Source organism: Gavialis gangeticus, unplaced genomic scaffold (genome assembly GCF_001723915.1).
Source record: "Gavialis gangeticus isolate Ggan-Ray unplaced genomic scaffold, GavGan_comp1, whole genome shotgun sequence".
In the NCBI taxonomy this organism is placed as follows: Eukaryota; Metazoa; Chordata; order Crocodylia; family Gavialidae; genus Gavialis; species Gavialis gangeticus.
In genome coordinates, this window is record NW_017729007.1 from 502,743 (window position 1) to 517,315 (window position 14,573).

Consider the following 14,573-nt stretch of genomic DNA (forward strand, 5'->3'; position numbering starts at 1 on the left):
GTAAAGAATGGATTGAAGATGTTAATGTACTTTTTCAAGACTGAAAACCACTCAGTACCCAGCAATCTCAGCAGAACACCTTTAAAAATCTGACCCTACAAGAAAAGGTAGTGGCTATTTGGGGCTTAAAGGTAAAATAGGGAGTTGCAGGAAGTGGTCAACATGTTACCTATAGTTCAGCTTACAAAACAGTATACATTTCAAAAGATTTATGTAGTGTATGGGTGTTTTTTTGTTAAGACCATGATTTGTGATTAGGGAGAGACTTTACAAAGCTTTCAATCTGTACAGGAAGCTACAGATATTTTGTTGCTATCTTTGAAACCTATAGGAAGTCTGCTGTGAAAGCAAACAGACCATTATATTACAAGAACTAAAGTGAATATCATTGCATCTGTCCTTATGAAGACAAATAGACTTTCCAACTATGTATCACATGAGGTTTGATTTCCAGTAGGAAAGCATTTCTATAAAAGACTGAGTAGTTGTGCTTAGAATTAAGTGGCATGGATTCCAAATTTGCCTCTAGGGAAAGCTAACTCATAGGGAAAATCTGTTAAATGTAGCCTGTGACCTTTGTGTGAGTTGTATGTAATCAAAAGCGCTGGTGAGCCATAGGCTTCTTGGGATTTTTCTGTCCCACTATCTTATTCCTTTCTTGTCTGTAGTCTCAGATCAGCAGATGGCTACTGGAAAAACGTGAAATATTTGTATCCTTTCCTAATCTCTAAGCATCGTGGATAAAATGTAGACTAATTCTTTGCCTTCCCATTCTGAGACAAAGATTGAAATCTAGCCTTGAGGCAAGGGTGAAAGAAAAGCACATAACAAACTAAATGCATGAAATGGTTTAAAACCTCTTTCGGGGTTCTGACCACTAACAGATCAAGGAAAGGAAATTATGAGTATGGCTTACTGGTGGTATAGTTCATTACTTCCTGCTGTATTTTATGTGTGGAATGAATATTTATTTTCATTTTGTTCATATTGCAGAAAAATAGAGAGAGGCCTGGGGAAGGCAATTTTGTTATGTTTTTACATTGAACCTTTCCTGTTATGGCACATCCTTTATTGTTGCAGTTTCTGGGCATTCTCTATTGACTTCATCTGGGCATGACCAGATTCTACCATGGAACATATCACAATGTTAACAAGGAGGGTGTAAAACATACTACTTTCAAAGATTGAAGAATTCTTTTTTTTAAAAACTAGTGAATGCCAGAAAAGGCTTTTTAAAACTTTAAAACATGTGCCAAGAATGTTATTAATTATAAATCGTTCAACCAAAAATGAAAGAATCCAAAATGTTTAAAGATGGATTTAATTTTACCCTGTAGAAGGTGCTTATATTATAGCCATAATGAGCAATGTACACCACAAGTGAGAGTTGACATTTTATAAATAACTAAGTGGAGGTGATTAATTGTGATGATCCCTTGTATCATAATGTGGACCATTTAGCATGACTTCGTGCACTATGGCAATGCAAATGAGGAAAAAAGAGCTGCTTTTTAAAATTTACAATTTATCACTGCACCTGGATGTCACAGGAATGGAGAAAAATGTTTCCAAAATAAAATTAATTTAGCCATCCTAAACTATTCAAATTGGAAGTACTAAAAAATCAGGAATTTCTGAAATGGAATGATACCTGCGTTTGTCTTTCCTTCTTTCATACATCCTCACGCAGTTTAGTTAGTTCTCACCAGTTGTATTTTTTGCATCTAAATGTTTGGAAACACCCAAGCCCTGGTAAGTAATTGGACCGGGTTGTGTGAGTTAAATGGAGTGACAGGCTACTGCAACTAAAGATGAAAGTATTGTGTGTGCAAGGGTGAAATTTATTCTTGAGTTTTATCCTACTCAAGTGTAGTGGAATTTGGGCTTGTTGACAAAAAAGGTGTCCACTAAAGAGGATATATTTTTAAAATCAAATGATTATATTATAGTGATAAAATAATAAAATTATCAGTCATCTTGGGAAATCTTAGCCAAAAGTTATTGTATGTAGAGGAGAAGGAAAAATGTTAAAAGAAAAAAATATTGAAGCCCTGAGGAATCCTGGGATATTTTACAAAAGTTGGAAATAAGTAAAACAGAAAATTGATGATTGCAGTGATATAAGGGATCTTGAAGGATCTTTTATTCTAGACAGATTTGCTGTTTGATGTCCATGAGCTATTAAAAGTACTAGGAATTGTACTTTTTTCATTTCAAGGCATTTCTACTTGACCTGAGTAAATTTATCATTTATTTCCCCCCCTCCCCCCAAAAAGCTCCAAATCCTACCGTATATTACCTAGCGCAATATTTGATGCTGTTGATAGTCATCACTGACTGCTCTCCTGATATGTTCCTTTAGCACTCATCCTTATGACTCGGACTGGAATTGTAAATGAAATCTAAATCATGCTACTAATTCTCTGACTTCTTTAGAATGAATCAGAGTTTCATCTAGCCTGTGTGCTCAGATTCACATGTACTTTACTTTCTCCACTTAATGAGAGCAAAAAAGATGAAATTGCAATATGTATAATTGCTGCAATAACTCATCTTCCTGAGAAAAATACTGAATGAATACCCCCAAATTTGCAGAAGTAACTTAACTTAAAACGTTTTTTTCCTATGAGCTGCCTTCTGCCTATACCCATGTGTGGGATTAATTTCTGGGATCACTGTATTTTAGTCATGTTCAGAAGAGCCATTTTTATGAGCTAGAAAGTAGTTATATTGCCAAACAAGCTGTTTCCTGCCACAACATTTTAGAGCTGGGGATCTCAAATGACTGGGCACATCAATCTGTCCCATCCATCTATCCTTACTGAGACCGAAAGTTCAGTTTTTTGGGTATGGGAACTTTTCTTTCCTTGCCTAGAGTGATTTTTGGGAAGTTAACCTGATTAGTGTTAATTGTCACAGTTGCACATTTAGAGTTAAATGCTGTTACACATTTACACGTGTAACTGAAATGGTTGGCCCTTCATCACTGTTAGGGTTCTATTTCTGTGATGGGAATAAGGTGATCCAGGTACATGTGTAGCTTGTGGAAATTGAAACAGAAGAGGAGGGTCTTTCCAGCTTTTAGCCCAAATACCCTAGTGGTTAGAGCGTTTGCGCAGGAAATGGAAGACCCAAGGCCTTCCCTGTTACCCACCTCTCAGCAAAGTGTTTTAACCATCAGGGCATGGGCTGGGCATTGCTCAGAACACTCTCCATCCCTCCTGTTGAAACTGGTCTACTGGGCAGCCAGAAAGGGAAGATATGTTGGGTCAAGAGAAAGAGAGCAAGCTAGAGGAAAGATGGCACAGTGTGGTGGTTGCTGTCTTGGAAGGGAGGGGGACCTGGGTTCTGGTTCCTGCCGCTATTGGCTGTTCTGCACCTTGCATTTCATATTCCTTGGATAAAAAGGATAAATAATAGTGGGATAGCTTCTGCCCAGCAGGTGAACTGCATGGATCCTACTCCTTTGGCATCAAATAGATCTTTGTTAGGCCATAGACATTTTATGGCTGGAAATGAAATCTAGGGATGTTGGATTATCTGTCTGCCTTGCAAATGGGCAGGGCAAGCTGACAGTATCTTCAGAGTTGGGCAGATCAGGAAGCTGAGGTGGTTTTGAGCCATGTCTTATTAGAACACCTACTTTGCATTAGCATAAAGGAGTTATGTGTTGCCACCCAGGAAAATGTCACACTTCTAGAAAACGAGTGAAAATTAATGAAGTGATGTCATCCCAAGTGTGACAGCAGTGTGAATTTTCCCCATTTGTTTCAAACTGAGTAATGATGGCAGCTAATATTTAAGTGTCAATATCACTATTGTGCTGTTGCTGAAAACTTAGAAGACAGAGAGCATTGTGAAGATTTTTTTAGTCTCTTGGACATGGCACATCATTTTGACACCATGGGTGTGGACAGATGTTTGTGGTGCCATAGCACTTTATCACTACAAAAACTGCGTGCTATGGGGGTATACAGATATTCCAGTGCAACCATCTGGATGAGGAAAGACTGATAGCAAGTAAGGATTTACTAAGAGCAAATTGTGACAGACAAACTTGATCTTTAACAAAATAGCTGCTTGGGTGGATGAAGGGAATGTAATACATGTAGTATATCAGGACTTCAGTACAGCTGAACTTTTGACAAAGTTTCATGTGACCTTATAAACAACCTGGAGAAGTGTGGGCCTGACAAAACTTGTAAGGTGGATAGACAACTGGCTTGATAGCCACAAGCAAGGTGTACTTATAAATGGATCCATGTCAGAATGGCTGGAGATTTCAACTAGAGTCCTACAAGGATCTGTCCTAGCCAATGTCTGCTGTTTATTAATGGTTTAGATGCTGGTATAGAAACCTTCTTGAACAACTTTGCAGATGCACTGAATTGAGAAGGATAGCAAGTATCAGAGAACAAGAATGTATTTCAGAAGGATTCTGGCTGATTGGAAAGCTGGGCTGAAGCTAGTAGGATAAACTTCAATGCTTACAAATGAAGACCTCAGGAAGTATAACCAAAAACACAAATACAAAATGAGTGATTCTTGACAGCCCTACAGAGAAGGATCTTGGGAATCTTGGTGGATTACAGATTCAATACGACTGCAGCGTGATATAGTTCCACAAAAGGTGAATGAGGTTTGGGCTGCATCATTAGAAGCATTAGATGCAAAACACGGGATGTGATAGTGCCTCTTTACTCGGAGCAGGTTAGACCTCATCTAGAGTATTGTGTGCAGGTTTGAATTTCACATTTTTAAAAGGACATGGAGAAATTATAGAGGGTTAAGGGTGGGCAATAAAAAAAGATAAAGGGCTTAGAAGGCAGGTCATACAAGGAGAGGCTGAAAGAAATACTTGTAGGCATGTTCAGTTTGCAGAAAAGGTGCTTAAGAGGGGACATGATAGCAGCCTTCAGATACTTGAAGGGCTGCCATAAAGAAGAGGGAAAATATCTCTTTATCATTCTCTGCAGAAGACAGAACACAGACCAGTGGCTTGAAGTTGAGGTTTAGATTGGATATCAAGAAAAACTTCACCATTAAAAGAGTGAGGAAGTGGAATAGACTGCCTTAGAGAAGTTGTTGAATCTCCATCACTGGAGGTATTCAAGAAGAGGTTGGACAAACATTTGTCTAGGAGTAGCTATGTCTGTGCTCTACTATGGGTTTTTCCCATGTGTCTGGAATTCACTGGTTACCACATGGGGTTGAAAGAGCATTTTCCCCCCCTTCCTCTTACTACATGTAATTTGTTGAATTTGTTCTTTGCTTTGTTTTACATTGCTTTGCTTTGTTTTGTTTTCCCTTTTGGAAGCATTGGGTGTTGGCTGCAGCCAATGCTGAAGATTTTGACTTGAGTATGCCGATGTACCTCCTGGGACTTGAATCTGGAGGTTTGGGGTTAAAGAGTCTTGCCCCTCTGCTCAGGTTTGGACTGATCACCATATTTGGGGTCAAGAAACAATTTTGCCCCATGGTTGGGGTCAGATTGGTACAGACTGTGGGGGTTTTTTGCCTTCCTCTGTAGCAGGTAGCATGGCCCTTTTCCTTGGATTTCTTGAACATATTTTCACAACCTTTGCAGCCACAAGATATTGGCTGCTATGTCCCCTACCTTACCTATGGTAAACCAGGCTTTGTGCCTTGTGTTTTGCAACAGGGTTAACTATGTAATGTACCACAGTGGGCTGCCAAAGACCCATCTGCTTTCCCACCCTCCTCCCCTCTAAGAGGGAGGGAGGGAGCATGGAGGACTGTGCGATGCTGAAGGTCCAAAGGATGCCCTATAGCTTTACGTTTAACTAGACAAGTATTATACACGGTGCTACAAAATATCCTGCTATAAAAAAGATGTCTTTGAAAGAGAAACAGTTCTGTTATGGATCTGCTACCTTTATTGCACTTCCAACAGTTTGAATGATGCCTGTATTTTTTTCCTTTTTTGTGGCCATTTAAAGCATTACAAGTGTTCACGGCCCACAAAACAATGCTTGGGAGCATAACCACTTATTATTTTCCAGTTTGGCCAGTCGACCACAATACAATTCCCCAAATCACTGAAAAATAGGTTTTAAAAAGTTACACAAAGGGCACGTCTACAGGAGGCACATTAATGCACATTAGCCTAATTCAGTGTGTGTCAAGAGCATGCATCAACACATGCATGCCCTTAATGCACATTTAAAATGACGAATTTAAGCTAATCACCAAGCCTCCTGATACCTAGCTTAAATCTATCCTCTGCCAGCTTGTGACCGTTATTTCTTGTCACTCCTGGTAGTGCTCGGGGGGGGAAAAGGGACTCCCCTAATGCCTGGTGGTCCCCCCTGGTCCCCCCTGACTAGTTTGTAAACAGCCACTAGATCCTCCCTCAGTCTTCTCTTGTGAAGGCTGAACAGGTTCAGGTCTCATAGCCTCTCCTCGTAGGGCCTGCCCTGCTGCCCCCTGATCATGCGAGTGGCCCTCCTCTGGACCCTCTCCATGTTGTCCACATCCCTCCTGAAGTGCGGCACCCAGAACTGGACACAGTACTCCAGCTGTGACCTGACCAGTGTTGCATAGAGGGGGAGGATCACCTCCTTGGACCTGCTCAAGATGCATCTGTGGATGCATGACGAGGTATGGCTGGCCTTCCTGACCGCGTCCCCACACTGTCGGCCCTTGTTCATTTTTTCATCAATAATGATTCCAAGATCCTTTTCTGCCTCTGCACTGATGAGAGAGGAGTTTCCCAGCCTGTAGGTATGCTGCCGGTTCTTCCTCCCCAGGTGCAGCACCTCCAAGAGGCCTCCTTGGAGAGGTCCCCTGTGAAGAGGGCACAGGTGCAGTCAGCCCCTCACCCCAGTTGTCTGGGAGCCCCAAGCCCGGGTGCCGTGGTCTAGGTAGCACTGCAGTAGAGCTGTTCGCCTCTAGGGCGGTGTGGGGAGCAGGGGTCCGCAGCCACAGCAGCAGGTGCTTCCAGCAGCCTCGTCTGGCCTGCCCTGGGAAGGGGGCAGGGGAGGCAGGCTGCCTGCATCCAGCACCCAGCCAGCTGCCAGCCCCAGGGGAGCAAGGAGGGGTGGGGGGCTCGGCCAGAGGCTGCCAGGGCCCAGGCCTGCCCAGCCAACTTACCATGGTCCCTGGGCATCAACGCATAGCTGATCCCCTCTCTGAGGCCAGGCAGTGCACAGCCCCTGATACAGAACATCTTGTCTCTGAAATGTCTCAGACTCTCACAAAATACTTCTGTCGCTGGTGCAGCCTCTGTCGCTGATTTTGACTTCTGTCTGATTCTGATACTTTGGTCACTGATTCGACTTCTGTCTCTTGCCTCTGCAGAGCCAACATCTCGAGATGGGGGAGAGCCCACCAGCCCCAGGGGGGATCCCATGTTAGGGTCACCACCACCCACCTCTGGAGCAGTCCAGTCCAGTGGCTGCTGCTCCAGCAGCTGGTGGCAGTGACAGAAGAAATGTGGGAGCAGGCATGGGAAGCATGGGAGCAGGTCTGGAAGGTGGAGGCATGGAACCAAGTGCAGCAGGGCCACTTGGCCTGCGTGGAGGCCCTGGAGTGGAAGTGCCTGGAGCACGAGGATGCTGACTGCCAGTCCATGGAACTCCTCCTAGCCCTGATGGGCATGTACATGTCCCCTGCTGCCTGGCCCCTATCCACGGCCCTGCAGGGCCCCTTAGTCCTGGCTGCCACCTGGCAGCAGGCCCCATCTGGCCCTGGTAGGAGGTCCTAGGGTGCCTCCTGCCTGCCAGACCCCCTGGCCTGGCCCCCGTCCTGGACCTGCTGCCACCTGCCTGGGCCTGGTCCCACTGCAGTGCCCCACACCATGCAACCAAAGACCCAGCCCCGCATGAGGCCTCCATGTGCTGGAGTCGCTGCAGTCCCCAGACCCGCAGAGAACATCTAGGGGCTGGGCACCTGTCCTAGGTTCTGCCTCCATGGTCCCCCAGTCTGGGCTTGAACAGCCAAAGTGTTGTAAATAGTTTTCAATATGTACATAGTTTGTCTCTTGTATATAGTTTGCTTCTTGTAAGTGGGTTTTTTATTGTTGGTAGGTGGGGAGAGTGGTGGATGGGCACTGTTAAGGAGGGAGGGGGTGGAGGTGTTGGTTTTGAGGGCAAAGTTTTTATTTTACCCATGTGTGTGCTGTGAGAGTGGTGCTGTGGACCAAGATAATATTATGAAGCTGTGGTTTTCAAGTTATTCCCTGTACATGTTTGACAACTGAACAAATGTCCAGTGACTAAAACCCATTTAAATGTGTTTGAGGAGTTCCTCTTGTGTTATGAGAATCAATAGCATGTAAACCAATGGAAGGTTCTGAGATGTGATACAGTTAAATGAAAAAATGCTGTTCATACAATAGAATCCCAAAACTAATTACACTTTCATTATGCTGAATAATAGGGCTGTGAGAAGCTTTGGTTGCTGATTCGATTTCATGGAGATTCAGCGGCCGAATCTCTGAATCCGAATCAAATCAAGAGACCCTTTAATCTCTTCAAATGGAATTGGAACCCTCCAAATCGATTTGGAGAGAGTTGATGATTTGGACATAAACACAGCTTTAAATGCTTTTTCTACATACCTCAACATACTAGGCAGCTTGTGAACGCTGAGATTTTGGATGGAGCGTCCCATGGGAGCACGGCAGGCGGAGGTCCCCAGCTCACTCCATGGTGGACGCAGAAATGGACCAGAAACACTTCCGGTCTATTTCTGGGTCCACTGTGGAGCGCACGGGAGATCCTGCTGCCCTCCAGCTCAGCGGCTGGTGCCTCCTGGGCCTGGGGGGGCACCCAGGGTCCCCCTGAGGCTGATTGCCGAGCTGCCTCCCACCTCCCCCCCATCCCCGTTCATGTGGGATGCTCCACCCACCCTACCATTTCAGCATTCATGACCAACGCCTGGTACTTCAAGGTACATAGAAAAAACATTTAAAGCTGTGTCTATGGCTGAATCACTGATTCTCCGAATCAGAATCGAATCCTCAGATTTGGATTCAGCCAAATCAAATTGGGACATTGATCTGAATCAACAAATCAAATCCCTTTCCCCCAAATTGGACTGAATCAAATACGGCCCACATTGCACACCCCTACTGAATAAGGTGCTTCCTTTGGTAGTATAAATATCATTATTTCATAGTTTTTTGTGAAATATCTACATGCTGTGTAAAACTTTTCCTCAGCTAAGAATTTAAGTTAGCAAATACTAATTTGTAAGCTTTGTCTGCCTAAATCTATAAATGTATATATTGTTTAACATTTCTACCTTTTCATAAGTGTGTGAAACAGATGAGGATGAAGGGTAAAAACAGATTTAGAACTGGTCTGCAACTATACTGTCTAGTGTGATTTAGTGAGATTACAGCACAGTAAGAAAGAAAGGTTGTACTCAGTCAGTGTTGTTAGTAAAGACCTATGACTGTCCAGGGAGTGAGGATTGATTTTTTTTGTTTGTTTGTTTGTTTTTTGTGGGCATACTTTTTCCATTGGTTCCATAATGATAAGATGACCTACGGAGGTCCCTTCTAGCCCTAGTTCTTTATGAACATTTCAGTGTGTTGTTGATGATGGAGGCTGTTCTACTGCAGGTGCCATCTTTTCATGAATTATGAAACTAGAAATTGCATGCTGTTGCATCATGTAGTTTCTCTATAAACTTGTTATTTTTTAAATATGAAAAAACAAATTGGTTGGAAAATCCTGTAGTTTTTTGCATAATCTGTATAATGTGTGTATAAAATCAACCTAGGTAGGTTTGTCACAATACAAGCTAATCAGTTTCATTAAAGGGACCTTAACACAGAATTTTCTAATTAAATAGTGTGATGACACTATTCTTTTATTTCAGACAGAGCAAGAACACATAGTTACCCATCTCCAGTATGTTGCTTGGCCTGATCATGGTGTTCCTGATGACTCCACAGACTTCTTGGAGTTTGTGAACTGTATGAGACCAAAAAGAGTAAAGAATGAGCCAGTCCTTGTTCACTGCAGGTACTCATTTAAATTTCTGTTACACTGAATGCTGCCCTACAGGTTCTGAATTCCAGCTCTCTTGTAGAAAAAAAGTATTTCTCAATGCATTTTCATTGCAGCAGATTCTTTGAATGATGGTGAAAAAAATTGTAAGACTATAGAAAAAAGCAAGTTACTGTTTATCAGTGAAGACAAAAACTGGTATGTAAAGGATGGGCTCCTTCTTATTCCCCTTGTCTCCTACATAACTAAAGCCTACTGTTGAAATTGAACAATTGTTTGACCATCAGATGATGATTTAGATTTACATGTATATCCCACCCTGTCCAAAAGACTCGGTGGCTTACAATAACAGACAAAGAACCCACATATAGGAAACTAAAATAGACTCCAAAAACAGCCCCCAAAACTTGAAAATTCCACCTCTCACCTTGCCTGATTAACACCTGTGAAAGCAAACTGTATGTCCAAACCCAAACACGCTTCCCAATTATGATTTACATCCAGATATAAGAAATCTCTTTCCATTCTCACTCCCTTTCCTCATCCCCAGGGGAGATCCCTTTCCCCTCTTCCCTCACTGTCCCTTCCAAGCCTGCACCCAGAGGGTGTGTGGCTGTCTCAAAAACATGATGTAGAAAGTAATAAACAATTTATGCTCCAGTTTACAGCTGTATGATAGTGATATTACGTCAGAACTGATATTAACTTCTACTTTGTTTCTGCCATTCCAGTACCACTCAAACACAGGTTATTCTTATTTTAACTTTTCATTCAAGTCTGCAGCACCGATATGGGTCACATTTCCCCACAGTTAAAATTTAAAAAAAACATTATTTAAACTGCTTTGTTTGTTTGTTTTTAAGAACTTACTTTTACTGATCAGAAATTATTTTCTTTGTAATTCTTCTAAAATACATGTTGTATAACTTATCTTTTTAAAAGTGTGTCTTACTTCTTAAGGGTACTTTAAAGCCTTGCAGTTTATGCCTGTAATATGATTCTGGTTCATTGCAAATATCTGATTTTCTGTGTTCTTTTCTTGTTATATTTGCAGTGCTGGAATAGGTCGCACTGGTGTGTTGGTCACTATGGAAACAGCCCTGTGTTTAATTGAAAGAAACCAACCTGTTTATCCACTGGATATTGTAAGAAAAATGCGAGATCAGCGAGCTATGATGGTGCAAACATCAGTAAGTGAAGGAGAGACTCTTTATTTCATCATGCATGCTATATGTCCAATTTTCAATACGGAGGAGTACTAGTTCTTTACACAAAACTGCTTTCTTAATGTTCTTTAATGATTTTTATATTGCATTCTATAATAAACTTCATTAAGCTGATGGAATAGGGCTTTTCGTGAATTATGTATTTTGCTTCTGAAAGTCTTTAATTTCCTGCATTGCCTTTAAAGGCTCACAAATAGTGGATCAGATTGAACTGAGTCAGAATTGACTCTCTTTTTAATGAAAGATACTGTTCACAACAATTTAAAATTAAAAAAGTTTGTTCTGAAATTAGATTTCACCCTTCCTAAAAAGCATGATGGAGCCTCTCATTAGCCAAAGACAAAAGAAAAAAATTATAGACTGATTGGAAGGGAGTGGCTGTATTTGTGGGGCAGAAGAGGGAATTGGCTTTCAGATGAGAGAGCTCAAATTCTAAGAAAACAATGACTGCCACAGGTCCAGTGTTGGAGGGGCAAGAATCAAATGCAGAGTCAGGGTTGAAAAGACTGAGTGAGTTAGCAGCAGAGATTATTTAAGATACAGCCAGTCCAGAGAGATTTGGCATTGAAAATATAGATGTATATTAGGTGCAGGATGGGGACCATTAGATTAAATATATTGGTGATGAATATTAGAATGACATCAAAGACACCAAGCCTTTCTAAGTGTCTTGGAGCAAACCGGAGAAAACAGGGTGAAATTGGCAAACATGGCACTTTAGCTCTTGGGGAAAAAAACATCTTAGAAAATGCTTCACAGTTCACATCTGAGCCAGAGGAAGGAGGAGGTAATTAGGGAAGGAGCAAGACTCTAGTTTTTAACAAGTGAACGAACTTAAGAGCAGGCAGTGTGATTCACCGGACTCATTCTGTTACATGCACAAAAAGGACTATATTAAAAAAATATTATTAGAGGTGTAAAGTAAGGCACTCGGAAGTGAGGAAATGCCAGAAATTAAGGCTGTCTGTGAAAATGTAATATGTTCTTTTTCTTTTCTTCTTTAGTTACATGGTCAAATAACATTTTTTCCCCCGCAGGATCCCTGTTTCCTTTAGCAAGCACAGTATGGACCTGCTCTGGGGATGAATCAGGGTTGTGAAGTGAGGGTACATGTTGTCTGGAGGATCTTTGTTTGTATTTTTGCTGAAGTTTGAAGCTGTACTGTGAATGAGGGGGAGAGGAATGCAGGAGGAGAAAGAGTGGCTTCTGGGTTAAGTTGCTTGCAATTAGACTCTTCTTGCCTGTGCCACAGACTTCTATAGGATGCTGTGCAAATATGACCTTAAACCAAACTTTTTAAAGGTGATCACTGATTTGTGATCCCTCCTTTGCTGGATACCCAACTTGTGATCCTTATTTGTAGAAGTGCCAAGCATCAGCTTGAATTCAGAAGGTGTGCTTTGAACATAAAAAGTTCAAAATGTTAAATATAGTAAAAAATAATAATAATTATAGTGCCTATAAATGGTCTGAAAAATCATGTCCTAGGTATTTCTAATTGGGTATGTAAAATTAGGAGGCTTTTGACTTTCAACTGTCTGTGCCTCAGTTCCCACTTGTAAATTGGAGATGACAGTCTCTTCTCATCCCACAGGAGGGTTGTGAAAAGAAATTCGTTATTATTCATGAGTAGTAGGCCTGTAGTGATGAGCGCTACAGAAAAGCCCATGAAGAAATAAATTCAATTTTCTGAGTAGGATTTGAATATTCTACAATAAAGAAGGTATATGGCCAAACTGAACATGGAGAAAACAAAAATGTTGATTAGCTGATCATAAATAAAATAGCCTCCATTGCGTGAGGTACAGCCCCTGTGTGAAAAAATTGTATGTGCTATTGCAAATGAAGATATCATGTTAATGCCTGTGTACAGGAGTGTCAGCTTAAATTTGTACCAACTTCATGAATGCTGCCGTTTTCTACTTTTGAAATATTTGACTTTGGAGTCTGAATAATCTATGAATATATTTTCTTTTTGTATTGGATATCCTTGGAGTTTTTTTAAAGCAAATTGTAAAAACAAATTTCATAATATGGCATCATTACCATCAGCTAGCATCTAAAGTGCTAGAGTTTGTGATAGCAATGTAAGTAGAGAATGGGATACTTTATCAGTGATTTTTCACAGATACTGGCAGATAGAAGAATGAGGAGACTCAGAAAAATACACACTAATCGACTTCTACTGCATCACTAGTCCAGACTCTCCACCCACCACTTCTTCTTCATCCCAGTCCCATTCTCATTTTCTTACCAGTACAATTTCCAATCATCAGGTTTCTGATACAGTCTCCTTTCCCACTGAGTTCTAATTTCCCTTCTCCAGACTCCTAGGCCATGTGTAGATGAAACGAGGGGCATGTGTGCACAACATTTTAAAGTGGGTTAAATGCTTTTGCACCACTTTAATGGTGTTGGTGTTTGCACATGTCAGCGGTGTACTGCACAGTAATTCCAGCTGCTGTAGCAAATTCAGCAGCATAATGCGCCTTAAATGACTTGGGGCGTAGCAAACAAAAAGTTCTCTGAGGAGTTTGTTTGCTGCCCTACAGCCGTGGAGCAAAGCACTGGGCTCTGCAGCTCATGGGCTCAGCAGGAAGCCTGTGCAGATAGCCTGGCAGCAGCCTGGGAAAACAGGCAGAGACAAAAGAAATGGAGAGACTGCTCTAAGTGCTGGACTTACGTTCGACTTCCTGGATGATATTGCAGCTTAGATCTCAGTGTTCGGTCCCTGGGCTGCAAGGGGCCTGGTGCTTCTCCCCGCAGCTGTGGTGCCTGTGGGACCACCCCAAGCGGGCAGGTGCTGCCTGTAGGGGGGAGGGGGGTGCGGCTGCCATGGCGGGAAGCACCAGGCACCCCGCAACTCAGGGACACCTCCAGCAGCTTGTCCTCCCCTTCCTGCCACCAGAGAGGCAGGTAAGTGCACAGATGTGTGCACAACACGGGGGTTTACTTGGCCCTAAATTGAAGCGGTGTTTTTAAAAACCCACCACTTCAATTTAGGGCCCCCATTTCGTCTACACACGTCCCTAGTCACATTGCTCTTTGTGTCGCCATTCCACATTTCTCCCTACTTCAACTCCAAAGCTCCTTACCTGCAACCTGTCTTGCCCAATCACTCCTATCTCTTCCTCGCTCTCTGTTCATTTGTTTGTTTTTTTTCCTGTATCTCATATCCAGCAGTCCAGTTCATCTACCACTTCCCCCACTGCTCACATTGTCAATTCCCGGTAGTGTCTCCTAGTCTTCCAATCTCTTATTCTAGCTTCACATCAGTTCTCATCCCTGGTTATTTGTCAGCCCTCAGTTCCACTTCTAAATTCCCTCAGCCTAATCCCTTTGGCCAGCCAGTTCTGTCTGTTCTCAC

General features: G+C 42.2%; 1 protein-coding gene across 2 annotated transcripts in view; it reads left to right on the forward strand.

Annotated features, from left to right (window-relative positions):
• The window catches only part of PTPN3 (protein tyrosine phosphatase, non-receptor type 3), a 303,867-nt gene that overhangs the window by 254,616 nt on the left and 34,678 nt on the right, over positions 1-14,573 (forward strand). For both annotated transcript variants that reach the window (XM_019509251.1, XM_019509252.1), the window contains 2 exons: positions 9,850-9,995; positions 11,035-11,170. In XM_019509251.1, coding sequence (XP_019364796.1) covers positions 9,850-9,995; positions 11,035-11,170 — 282 coding nt within the window. The remainder of the gene's footprint in view (positions 1-9,849; positions 9,996-11,034; positions 11,171-14,573) is intronic.